Source organism: Pseudophryne corroboree, chromosome 3, assembly GCF_028390025.1.
Source record: "Pseudophryne corroboree isolate aPseCor3 chromosome 3, aPseCor3.hap2, whole genome shotgun sequence".
Classification (NCBI taxonomy): Eukaryota; Metazoa; Chordata; class Amphibia; order Anura; family Myobatrachidae; genus Pseudophryne; species Pseudophryne corroboree.
This window is the reverse complement of record NC_086446.1, coordinates 87,990,962-88,004,952: the sequence shown is the minus strand read 5'-3', so window position 1 is coordinate 88,004,952 and position 13,991 is coordinate 87,990,962. Positions and strand designations below refer to the sequence as shown.

Genomic DNA, 13,991 nt, shown 5'->3' with positions numbered 1-13,991 from the left:
CCCCCCCCCCCCTTCCCCCCCCGTTTTGCACTCTGTTACTTGCACAGTGTGGAGGTCAGGGCCAGCGTCTCTGCAGCCTTCTGTGAAGAGCTGGTCAGAGCTGTGCGGGCTAAGCCCCGCCCACTACATGGCGCGCTTCCGTCCCGCTCAAAATCTTTATACTGGCGGGGGTCCCTTAACTAGTGCCCGGGCACTGTTAACTACTATGCCAGTGCTGTCTGAGGTCCCCCAATGTTGCCCAGGGCGCCCCCCCTGCCGTAATCTGTGTGGGAGCATGGCGCGCAGCACAGCCGCTGCGCGGTACCTCAGACGCGTCTTCTGCCGTCACTGAAGTCTTCAGTTCTTCTCATACTCACCCGGCTTCAATCTTCTGGCTCTGTGAGGGGGGTGACGGCGCGGCTTCGGGAACAAGCAGCTAGGCGTACCAAGTGATCGAACCCTCTGGAGATAATGGTGTCCAGTAGCCTAAGAAGCAGAGCCCTTGAACTCTTAAGAAGTAGGACTGCTTCTCTCCCCTCAGTCCCACGATGCAGGGAGCCTGTTGCCAGCAGGTCTCTCTGAAAATAACAAACCTAATAAAGTATTTTCCTGAGAAACCCTGGAGAGCTCCTCAGTGTGCATCCAGTCTCACTGGGCACAGAATCCAACTGGAGCCTGGAGGAGGGGCATAGAGGGAGGAGCCAGTTCACATCCATTCAAAGTCTTATAGTGTGCCCATGTCTCCTGCGGATCCCGTCTATACCCCATGGTTCTTGAAGCATCCCCAGCATCCTCTAGGACGTATGAGAAATAAAACACGATTTAAACAAAAAAAACAAAACCCCAAACTAAAAATAATACCATTAGTGAGCCCATGTTGTCTAATTTTAATTTGCAAACTTATATAAATGTATATACAACAAATATGGCTCTTGCTGCACAGTATGGGGCAGGAAACCACATAAGCCAGTGACACTGTGCAACCAGTCACTTCTCTCACACGCACATACTGGTGACGTGGAAGTACAGTAGCTGTGGGCAAACCTAGCAATGTGTGCTAGTCACTGGTTAGCATTACTCAGAGTTCTCCAGGTGGACACAAAGGTTGAAAATGCCACTATACGTCTATCTAGTCACACACAGGTGGCACAGTCCCGTTGCCCAAGTCAGGCTACTATTTTAGGATGAAGGATTCTTTTTGGTAAGCACTGGTAGAAGGATTGTGCAGTGATGAGCGTGGTTACAGTTTTGTGTGTGTGCATACATGGCGTTTGTTGTGATGGGAGCATGTGTGGTTTTAAAGTACAGGGAGGAGGAGACTGGTCAGATATCTGACCAGAGACACAATGTGAGTAGAAGTTTAATGGGCTATTGTCTCATGATGTATAAGAAACACCAGGAAGAAACTGGTCAGATCTAATCTCTGGGCTGGTGACAGTGATATGATGTGATGAGGAAAGCAGGAGTATAATAGGGGCTGATGGCTCCTGATGTATGAAATACACCAGAGAGTGTGGGGAGGAGACTGGTCAGATCTCTGGACTGGTAACACACAGTGACATGATGTGAGGAGGAGAGTAGGAGTCTAATAGGGGCTGATGGCTCCTGATGTGCGAGATACACCAGAGAGTGTGGGGAGGAGACTGGTCAGATCTCTAGGCTGGTAACACAGTGACATGATGTGAGGGGGAGAGCAGGAGTATAATAGGGGCTGATGGCTCCTGATGTATGAGATACACCAGAGAGTGTGGGGGGAGACTGGTCAGATCTCTGGGCTGGTAACACACAGTGACATGATGTGAGGAGGACAGCAGGAGTATAATAGGGGCGGGTGTTCCTGATGTATGAGATACACCAGAGAGTGTGGGGAGGAAACTGGTCAGATCTCTGGGCTGGTAACACACAGTAACATGATGTGAGGAGGAGAGCAGGAGTATAATAGGGGCTGATGGCTCCTGATGTATGGGATACACCAGAGATTGTGGGGAGGAGACTGGTCAGATATCTGGGCTGGTAACACAGTGACATTATGTGAGGGGAGAGCAGGAGTATAATAGGGGCTGATGTCTCATGATGTATGAGATACACCAGAGTGTGTTGGGAGGAAACTGGTCAGATCTCGAGGCTGGTAACACAGTGACATGATGTGAGGAGGAGAGCAGGAGTATCATAGGGGCTGATGGTTCCTTACTCCCCCACTGGACAGAAACATTGCCCTCTTCAGTGATGTGTAGGTGCAGGAGCGGAAAAGGGAGATGGGTAGAGACAGAGGGGTCTATTCATTGTATATGTTACTTCAATGCTGATTGGTCCCCATGGGCAACTTCTCCACTGGTTCACTTCTCCAAACTTTTCATTGCTTCATGAATAGACCCCAGATAGCTCTAAACTTCAGATGCGATTGTTGCGATGGACAGATGTGATTGTGAGATGTGGTGGATGAAACAGACAGATCTGATTGTGAGATGTAATTGTGGGGTCGCACAGATATATACTGTGCATAGGAGAGAATGTTTACTGGGTGTAATTATTCTGGGCTATACTGTATAACAGTATATTGCTGTGAGATACATTGTCCCCATTAGTCTGTACTGACAGAGGAGGGTGTAGAATAAGAGACTGCTGTAGTGACAGAACAAGGAGAATATGTGACTCCTCTCTGTAATAAGTGATTATTACTCACCTGTGCTGATATCTGTAGGGATTTCCTCCTCCTTACACTGCTGATCACCCATAACATACGTCACTTCTTCTACCTCTATATCTTCTACCATATTAACAGCCAGACCTTCACCCTAAATTACCCACAAAACAATAGAATAATCCAAGTAAATAAAACACAAATAGCTGCTCTACAGATTATGTAGTGAAAAGTCACTTTGGTATTTTGTCGAGACCCTAAATTCCTTTCACCTGATTCTCCTGTAGGGTCCTGTGAGTTTCCTCTGTACAATCCTGTGAATAAAGAGAACGGGGACATCTCTCTGGGGTATCTCTGTTACTGGAACCATCTGTAGGAGACACACACCATGACCAAGTACATTTTTGTAATAATGATTATCAAATTAAACATATGTGTAGGCCTTCAAAACACTTAAATACAATAAATGAAAGTCGCCTCTTACCCAGTGATGTGAGGGTCCGCTGATTCTCCATCATCACATTCTTGTACATATCCTTGTGTTCTTCTAAATACTCCCACTCCTCCATGGAGAGATAGACAGTGACATCCTGACACCTTATAGGAACCTGACACACACAATGATACAGTCATCACCCAGACACCTCCCCTGGTGTTACTGTATAATGCCCCATTCCCAGCAGTCACCTCTCCAGTCATCACCCAGACACCTCCCCTGGTGTTACTGTATAATGCCCCATTCCCAGCAGTCACCTCTCCAGTCATCATCCAGACACCTCCCCTGATGTTACTGTATAATGTCCCATTCCCAGCAGTCACCTCTCCAGTCATCACCCAGACACCTCCCCTGGTGTTACTGTATAATGTCCCATTCCCAGCAGTCACCTCTCCAGTCATCACCCAGACACCTCCCCTGGTGTTACTGTATAATGTCCCATTCCCAGCAGTCACCTCTCCAGTCAGCAGCTGAATGATCTTGTTGGTGAGTTCCAGGATCTTCTGCTCATTGTCTCTCTCATGTATCAGTGAGTGAGGTGGAGGCTCCGTGATGGGGCTCTGGGTCCTGCTCGGTCCTCCCGAAGCACAGGGATGACTACTGGGTGTCTCACACTCACCGGATGTCTTCTTCACTACTGTGTAATCCTGTGTAATGAGAGACATCAATAAACAGTTAAATTAAACTCCATCTACTTGGAACTGTATTTTAAAATATAATTGTGCATAATATACAAGATGATTTTAGTTAACAAATACAACCCCACATCCTGTTATAGGTTTCCAACATACAGTGCATTGGGGAGTATATAACTCCTATTCTGCAGCTCCTGCCATAAATAATATATTGTGAAAAACTGACTATGTTCTATCGTGGTCAGGATGCCGGCAGTCACATGACCAACACGGGCATACCAACACTGAAGATCCCGAAGGCGGAGGGGGTACGTATTTTTACCCCCCCCCCCCCCCCCTTCACACACACCTCTACACTAAACCTCTGGGGGTGGTGGTAAGCGCTAACCCTTCGGGTGCGGGGAAGGGGGGAGCTTTGCGGCTAGGGCTAACCCTACTAGTGCCTAACCCTAACCTCCCTGCCCCTAGGTCTACAGGTCTCCCTGATACTTACCTTCGGGATGTCATTGGGCCAGTTTTCCGACACCGGTCTCCCGAGTGCTGTTGGGATTCGTCGGCCACATGACTGCCATTCTACCTATATTGTATGAAGACTGTGGGACAGATTATATTATTTGAGACTCTATGGGGGAGATTCAATCGTTTGAAAAGTCAGTTGGGTGTCTGTCTTTTCCTGTCTATTAGATAGGAGAAAACAAACTCCCAACTGACTTTTCAAACATTTGAATCTCCCCCTATATCTCAGGCCTGGACAACCAGTGACTTTCCAAGTGCTGAGAGACTACAAGTGACCCTTAAACTTTGCTGTAAGGGGACCATGGGATAATGTGTGTGAGAGAGTGGCCACAGAGGAATGATGGGAGCAGGAACCAGACTGCTGAGCTGAGAATAGAGAGGACAGAAAATGAGATCGGCTACTGAGAAATAAGGTAAGAGAGATAGTATGGAAGTAGGGAAGAAAGGAGGAGTCTATAGATATTAGTTTTTTTAGCATTCATGTTCCAAGGAGGATGGAGATGTGCCAGTGGGGAGAGACAGGCTGAGGAGGTGAGATAGAGGAGGACATGCATTAGGGGAAAGGAAGAGAAGTAGGGTGATATGAGATAGAGGAGGACATGCATTAGGGGAGAGGGAAACGGTTATACGAGATAGAGGAGAGGGAGAAAAGTAGGGTGATATGAGATAGAGGAGGACATGCATTAGGGGAGAGGGAGAGAAATAGGGTGATAGGAGAGAGGAGAGAAGTAGGGTGATATGAGAGAGGGAGAGAAGCAGGGTGATATGAGATAGAGGAGGACATGCATTAGGGGAGAGGGAAAGAAGTAGGGAGATATGAGATAGAGGAAGACATGCATTAGGGGATAGGGAGAGAAATAGGGTGATAGGAAAGAGGAGAGGGAGAGAAGTAGGGTGATATGAGAGAGGGAGAGAAGCAGGGTGATATGAGATAGAGGAGGACATACATTAGGGGAGAGGGATAGAAGTAGGGTGATATGAGATAGAGGAGGACATGCATTAGGGGAGAGGGAAAGAAGTAGGGAGATATGAGATAGAGGAGGACATTCATTAGGGGAGAGGGAGAGAAGCAAGGTGATATGAGAGACGGAGAGAAGCAGGGTGATATGAGATAGAGGAGGACACGTATTAGGGGAGAGGGAAAGAAGTAGGGTGATATGAGATAGAGGAGGACATACATTAGGGGAGAGGGATATAAGTAGGGTGATATGAGAGAGGAGAGGAAGAGAAGTAGGGAGATAAGAGATAGAGGAGGACATGCATTAGGGGAGAGGGAGAGAAGTAGGATGATATGAGATAGAGAAGAGGGAGAGAAGTAGGGTGATATGAAACAGAGGAGAGGGAGAGAAGCAGGGTGATATGAGATAGAGGAGGACATACATTAGAGGAGAGGTAGCGGAGAAGTAGGGTTATATGGCGAGATGAGAGTAGTGGTTATAGTCTAGTTACTGGGGAGAATGAGCAGAGGGTGGACTGAGGAGTGAAAGAGAAGGTGGGTGGGATGTGAGGGATCTGGCAGGAGAAAATACTGTGTTGCATGGTGTTGATTTTGGGAGAGATTTATCAAATCTTTGAAGAGGTCAAGTGGAAGTCCCAGCATTCCGTGCCAGCTAGAAGGTCAAAGCAGGCTGGGGTTTGTAGATTCTTGCCTGGAGAGTCACAGTTTGTCCAGGTCTAGTCTAACAAATACTCCTTTAATGATGCAGAATAACAGGAATTTGTAGTTACAGGTTGAGTCTCCCTTATCCAAAATGCTTGGGACCAGAGGTATTTTGGATATGGGATTTTTCCGTATTTTGGAATAATTGCATACCATAATGAGAGATCATGGTGATGGGGCCTAAATCTAAGCACATAATGCATTTATGTTACATATACACCTTATACACACAGCCTGAAGGTAATTTTAGCCAATATTTTTTATAATTTTGTGCATTAAACAAAGTGTGTGTACATTCACACAATTCATTTATGTTTCATATACACCTTATACACACAGCCTGAAGGTCATTTAATACAATATTTTAATAACTTTGTGTATTAAACAAAGTTTGTGTACATTGAGCCATCAAAAAACAAAGGTTTCACAATCTCACTCTAGCTCAAAAAAGTCCGTATTTTGGAATATTCCGTATTTCTGAATATTTGGATATGGGATACTCAACCTGTACTAGTAAAATCTCTTTTTCTGATTCCTGATGGTGTGTGGAATATGGCACTTTAAATCTTGAGAGATTTTGGCTTGGCTCTTTCCCCTTATTCCCCACCTGACTTCAGTTTAAGTTAAGTAGCGAAGTAGAGAGACAGAGGAGAGAGGAAGAACAAACTCCTCAAAGACCAACAGGTCACAGCAACAGCCAAACTCAAGCAAAACTGTATACTCTGAACACAGAAGCACAGGGAGTGTGTCCCCATGGAATCAGAGAGAGGGATTTTACAGGTAAGTACAAAACTTGCATTTTTTCCTACCCTGCGGGACACTGAAGTTCACGTGTCCCAAAGCAGTCCTCACGGAAGGGCACGCTTTGTAGGCGCACAAAGCACCTTGCACCAAAAACTATGCACCTTCGACACAAAAGTGTCAAAACCGTTGACATTGACAAAAGTTATCCTAGAAGACCAGGTGGCAGCCCGACAGAGCTGAGCCGCAGAAGCCCCAGACATGCCACCCACAATGCACCCACCAACTAAGTAAAATGAGCCAAAATTCTCGTAGGTACCACGTGACACTGGGCAATGTAAGTTTGTTGGATAACCTCCTGGATCCATCAGGAATCTGTCTGCTTTGAAGCCAGACAACCCTTTTGTGAGAATTGTAGATAAGAAACAAAGCAACAGAGTTCCACAACTGTGAAGTACAGGATACATACACAGAGCCTTTACCACCTCCAAGAAATGAACCAAAGCATCCCCACTAGAGACTGCTGGAACCAGAAGAGGTTGATTTATATGAAATTTGAAACCACTTTTGACAAAAAGGAAAGAGTTCTCCAAAGTTCTGCCCTGTCATAATGAAAATCCAAAAATGAAAATGAGAAAATAAGGCACTAAAATCCGATAATCTTCTAACCAAGGACATAGCAAGAATTTGAGATCAAGTGGTTCAAAACAAATCGGATTTCAAAAACTGTAGTGCAAGATTCAAATCCCTTGAAACAGTGGGAGGGAGATACGAAAGCTGAAGATGAATAACCCCTTGCATGAAAGTCTGAATCACAGGGAGTAATGCCAAACGTCTTTGGAAGAAATATAATAATGCAAAAACCTGTACCTCCAGAGATCCAAGCACAAACCAGCATCCAGCCCTGCCTAAATGAATAACAGAAGGCAAGATAACTTGAAAGACCACAGAGGGAAACCCCATTATTCACACCAGATTACATAAACCCATCAGATGCAATGAAAGTGAGCAGCAGAAAATAGCTCTGAGCGCTCAGCATAATCTGAATGACTGACTCTAGAAGCCCCTGAGATCCCGAGACTGAGGTTTCAAAAGGCATCATTAAATACAGCTGAAATACAGCAGGGTGGAGGAATGATCCCTGCTATAGAAAGTCTGGACAAAGAGGAAGACCTGAAAAGACCTAAACGATCAGAGAAACACGCTTGATAAGACCAATTTGTACCCATGAGGAAGATGGACAAGCAATCCCTATCTTGATCCGTTTGAGTACCCACGGAAGCAAAAGAAGTCTTGGAAAGAGGTAAATTAAATTATAGGCCCACAGCAGAGACATTGCATTGGCTGCCAGACGTCTCGTCCTGGGGTAGCATAGAGAACCTCATGAGTTAGGCGAGATGCCATAAGATCAACGTTGAGAAGAGCCCATAGCTCCAACAGAGACTGGAATACTTCTGAATGAAGATCCTGGAGTTGAGATAATCTGTCTCCAAATTTTCTACCAATAAACACAGGCCTTATGTCCAGACTATAATGAGTTGTCCATCGAAGGATGAAAAGAGTTTCCTTCATGGCTAAGGGGTTCTTCACACCTCTCTGGCAATATATATACGCCATCATCTGGCATTGTTTGAGTGGACCTTTACTGGAAGACCCTTAAGAAGAAATTAAGCCACTATCAAGGTGTTAAAGATTGCCCTGAGTTCCAACACATTGAGACTGGTGTCTGTGGTTACTAAGGTCTTATTCCAAATTGAGAATAGTTTTCTCAGTTGCAGGTGGCTGGAGTCCAACCACCGGAGAAGGGATAGTCGGGCCCGAGGGGACAGGTGACTTCTCCTTGATAAATGGAGAAGATATCCATTCCACTTGGGCATCAGACCCAACTGAATGTCTCAAGAGTGAAACCTGACAAATTAGATCATCTCAAAGGATGAGACCAGTTTTCCCAAGAGGTGCATGCATAAATCAATAGAGACCATCTCTTTCTTGAGAACCAAATGCACTAATATCTGTAAGGACTTTATCTTGTATAGCTGTAAGAAAATCCTGTGCAAGGACTTGTCGACTACCATACCAAGGAAACGCAACCACTGAGACAGGGTTTGTGAAGTTGACAATCCAACCATGAGTTACAAGGACATGGTGTTCCAAGCGAACATGGGAATGAAGAACCTCTGCTGATAGAGCCTTTATATGGAGGTTGTCAATATAAGGAATGATAGTTATCCTCAATGATCACAGGTGAGCCACCATTATCTTGGTAAATACCCAAAAAATCCTGAAGCGGAGAGTCCTGAACTGAAAGTTGGCTACGAGAATTGCAAATCAAAACGAATGCCTGGTGAAGTTCCAGGGTCTACTGAGACCAGAAATTTCACCTTCTCCATGCTCTCTATTGAACTTGTGGAAGTGGAGATGCACATTTAAAGATTTTACTATCCAGTTTCGGCAGCAACACAGGTTTGAATAAAATCGCTGAGCTCTCTGAGACATGGGAACTGGGGCTACCACCCCAAATGAATTAGTTTCTACACTGTCTCCTTCAAGGCCACCTGCTTCTGGGGAGAGAACATTTCTTCCAATGTGACTCACTCACGGCCTTTATCTTCCCCCCTCCTCATATATCCTCCAAATTCTCCCCTCCAGGACACAAAGGTGGTGTAACAATATGGTACAGAATCCTTTTGTCTTCCATAGAAGAAAATAAGCTATATATATCTAAACTAAATGGGAAGAATATTTCCAGATCGCCGTAATGGAAGATCGTTTTTCCTGGTTTACAACCGTTTTTAAAATAGCAAAGTACGATAAGGGACCCCAACATGTAACTGCTCTGAAAGACCCTTCTTCTGATATACAATCTGAAGGAAAGGCGATCACAGATATTTTTCACTCCTTTTATACCGATCTCTACTCACACAGTGACATCGAACAACCTACTAAAAACTCCTTTTGGGAAAAAATACAACTGCCTCAGATCTCCCCAGATCAGTCAGACTCTATCATGGCCCCTGTCACTGTCACTGAAGTGACAGAAGCTATTAAAAACCTTAAACCATTGAAAACCCCGGGACCAGATGGTTTATCCGGAGAATTCTTTAAATTGCTCTCTCCTAAAATAGTGGACTCTCTAACGGCCTTTTTTAATTCTATTTTTTCCAACCTTACTATCCCACAGTATTTCAACTCGGCCCTACTTCGAGTTATACCCAAACCTGGTAGAGACCCGTTACTCCCGTCCTCCTATCGCCCTATCTCCTTGCTTAATGTAGACTACAAACTGTTTACTAAACGGTTGGCAGATCGCCTAAAATTTATCCTGCCAGAAATAATTCATGAAGACCAAACCGGTTTTATCTCAGGCAGACACTCTGTAACCAATATCCGCAAGGTCCTGACAGTTATACAGTCCCTGAGCGAGATGGAGACTGGTGATCCCAGTTTCCTATTGTCTTTAGATGCCGAAAAGGCGTTTGATTTGGTGACGTGGGACCACCTGTTTGAGACACTCCGACGTTTCGGTTTCCCTGACAGATTTATAGCCGTTATACGCACTATTTATCATAATGCATCTACACAAATTTTCACAAACAAATACCTATCACAGCCCTTAATGATTCATAGGGGAACTAGACAGGGATGCCCCTTATCCCCTCTGCTTTTTGCGGCTGCATTGGAACCACTGGCCATAGCATTGAGACAATTACCAACCTTTTCGGGGATCTCGATAGGAGAAAGAGAAGTTAAACTTGGATTATTTGCAGATGATATGATTTTATTTGTCTCCAACCCTCGTACTTCGATACCAGCCATTTTTGACACCATAAGCTGTTTTAGTACCTTTGCTGGCTACCGCATAAACACACATAAATCCGAATTACTCCCACTGACTAACATAAAAGACCCCCACATCTATACTGATTTCGCTTCCCAATTTACGCTGACTCCTACTAAGTTGAAATACCTGGGTATTTATATCCCCTCAGAACTCTCCCGACTGTATATATTCAACTACACACCCATTATCCAACAAATCAAAACACGATTAGAAACCTGGAAAGATCTTAAGCTTTCCCTACTAGGCAGAATAGTCGTGATAAAATCCGTTATATTCCCTAAACTGGCTTATTTGCTCCAAATGCTCCCTGTCACGATTACTAAACAAGACTCCCTACTTTGCTCGCAAATATTTTCAAAATTCATATGGAAAAACGCTAAACCTCGTATGCCCAAAGCCCGAACTTATATTAACAAACGAAAAGGTGGTCTGAGTATGCCCAATGTGACGATGTTTGCTAGAGCAGCACTATTTAAATTCGCCTCAGACTGGCTCCTCCGGTCAGATCTATTTACGAACCTGGAATTGGAAGAAGCATTATTTTTTCCTTACTCCCCTGCAGCGTTGCTTCACACACCACTCTCCAAACTACCTCAGAAACTAAAGACTAACATTCTGTTTTGGGACACTTATAGGGCCTGGATCTCCACTCATAAATTATTCCATACTAACCCATTTGAGTCTCCATATATTCCCTTATGGGGCAACCCTAATTTCCCCTCTTCTTTAGATAATCGCCACTTTTACATGTGGAAGTGTAGAGGAATTTATTCTATCAGGGATGTCTTTGATCCTGGTGGCCAGATGCTCTCCTTTCAACAACTACGTGACAGATTTTCTTTGCCCCACACTAATTTTTTTATGTATCTCCAAGCGCGACACTACATTACCTCCCTAGGTGACCCCCTGGGTAAAAAGGCCTCTACTCGAACAATACTCGATACTCTCACGTTTTGCAGACATAACCCATTCAAAATTCGCTACCTTTATAGTGACCTGATTGAGGCGTCAGCACCCTCTTGGTCCCCCCTCTCTGCTTCATGGCGGCGGGAACTCCCGGAGGCACCCGCGATGGACGAGATATCTAAGAACACTGAACTGGTCCTCAAAGCTCTAAAATCCGCCACACTACAGGAAATACATTTAAGAACTTTAAACAGGATGTATATAGCCCCTTCTCAAAGACAGCACTTCCGCCCCGGTGAGACGGGTAGTTGCCCTAAATGTGGAGGGAGTGGAGCATCCCTCATCCACAATTTCTGGTTATGTGGGAAAATCAAACGGTTCTGGCGCAAGTTTCTCCAATATCTATCCCGTTTACTTAAATTACCCCTTCCAGAAGAGGTGGGCCCGTTGCTGTTTGCGGACTTTTCATCCTGGTTGTCTCAGTTTGATCTTGCTCCTATGATCCCACTACTGACTGTGATGGTCACGGTGGCGAGACAGGTGATACTGAGACACTGGATATATAAAACTGCTCCATCAATGGGAATCTGCCTTATTAGATATACTGTTTTGTGAGAGGCGAATGGCCACTTTTCAAATTGAAAATGGAGTGAAGCTTTTCCACAAAAAATGGGGAACCTATATAGAGACTTTACCCCTAGACAGGCGTGAATGTATCTGGAAAGTATTCCGCGACACTACATGGTATTGGACCAGTCGGATAGTAGGAACCATTACTTGACCACAGATGAGATGAAGGATGGATTTAACTGAGATGCCTAGCTTACAGCGTAGACAGTCATCATTAGAGATTAACATAGCACAACATTCACTCCAAACCCATGAGCTGCTCTTCCTGCCCAAAATAAGGATTTGACCCCCCCCCCCCCCCCCCCCCGGCAACGAACGCTAACCATCTATGATACCTCGGTACTAAGGCCTTCTCTTTGCTCTCTAACATATCTTTTTCCCCTTTATTTCCTCTCTTTTTTCTTTCTTCCTTTCTCTTTCCTATCCCTACTTTTCCTTAAATGATGTGATATTTAACTCATTTGTTTGGTCTGTTTCTTATTCTTGGAGGAGGGGGTGCACGTATGTTGGGCACACCCCCCCCCCCCCCTGATACCACTACTACCATTATTACTAGACAGTTGAGTTTGCATTATTTGCTGTGAATTGCATTTATTTTTCTACTTCTCCTACAAAAAAAAAAAAAAAAACGGTACAGCCTTCAATCCTCTGTATTTTATTCATACTAGACTTTGAATGTATGTCACGGCTGAATAACCTTGTACTTTAATGTCTGACAATGTATGTTGTGACTTTATGGCTGTCTAATAAAGAAATATATTAAAAAAAAAAAATAGCAAAGTACATTAACCATTCTGAAATGATGTTCAAAATCGCCTATGAAAACAAACTGTAGATTACACTACAAAAAAATGTGACCTGATTCATCATTGTTCTGGTGGAGGAACTGTGGTGAGGTGGACTCTTTAATAAAGACTTTCTGGTCATGCCCAATAATTCAGACAATCGAAGTCTACCATCTAATTTCTCAGGTCACGACAGTGAAATAGCACCATTTTCCTCCTTCAGTTCAATCTTATAACAAATATATAACAAATATGTAATTGGCCACATCATAATAGCACTAAGAGCAGCACTGGCTCAATGTTGGAAGAGACGACTTTTCCCACATATCTCAAATTATTTCCAGCATAGTTTTGAGATGGAGACTCTTGGCTTCACATATTCATCCTCAGTTTCTTCTGAGTAAATGGAGATTATGGCAAGACATCTACATTAGCTATCTCGCTCCAACAAATTGCTTTTGCCATAAGATCAACGTTGAGAAGAGCCCATAGCTCCAACAGAGACTGGAATACTTCTGGATGAAGATCCTGGAGTTGAGATAATCTGTCTCCAAATTTTCTACCAATAAACACAGGCCTTATGTTCAGACTATAAAGCGGTGTCCATCGAAGGATGAAAAGAGTTTCCTTCATGGCTAAGGGGTTCTTCACACCTCTCTGGCAATATATATACGCCATCATCTGGCATTGTTTGAGTGGACCTTTACTGGAAGACCCTTAAGAAGAAATTAAGCCACTATCAAGGTGTTGGAAGATTTCCACATATTCAACCTCAGTTTCTTCTGAGTAAATGGAGATTATGGCTAGACATCTACATTAGCTATCTCGCTCCAACGAATTGCTTTCTAATTGTGTAAACTAGGAAAATTACCTGTATTAGTATGCAGGTTTCATTCCCCTATGCGCCATAGTGTTACCCCTTCCCTCAATACCTTGCTTTGTCCTCTTTTCATTTTTCAAAGTTTTATTAGAATCTGGAAATCTCAGGACTCGCAGTCTTATTGGTGTTTCTGTGTTCAGAATTTAGTTTTGAGACATAGCTGTTGACGATTACAGATTTCCTCGACATCTAGAGATGTACACCTTGAACATTTACTGTTATACTCAGATTGACTTATTTGCATCATAGATTTTACTATAATGAGAATCTGTGTTAATGTA

General features: G+C 44.0%; 1 protein-coding gene across 2 annotated transcripts in view; it reads right to left on the bottom strand.

Moving 5' to 3' along the window:
- The window catches only part of LOC135057062 (oocyte zinc finger protein XlCOF7.1-like), a 50,043-nt gene that overhangs the window by 19,870 nt on the left and 16,182 nt on the right, over positions 1 to 13,991 (bottom strand). For both annotated transcript variants that reach the window (XM_063962954.1, XM_063962955.1), the window contains exons 4-7: positions 3,572 to 3,763; positions 3,105 to 3,228; positions 2,893 to 2,990; positions 2,663 to 2,774 (exon numbers count right to left, since the gene is read on the bottom strand). In XM_063962954.1, coding sequence (XP_063819024.1) covers positions 2,663 to 2,774; positions 2,893 to 2,990; positions 3,105 to 3,228; positions 3,572 to 3,763 — 526 coding nt within the window. The remainder of the gene's footprint in view (positions 1 to 2,662; positions 2,775 to 2,892; positions 2,991 to 3,104; positions 3,229 to 3,571; positions 3,764 to 13,991) is intronic.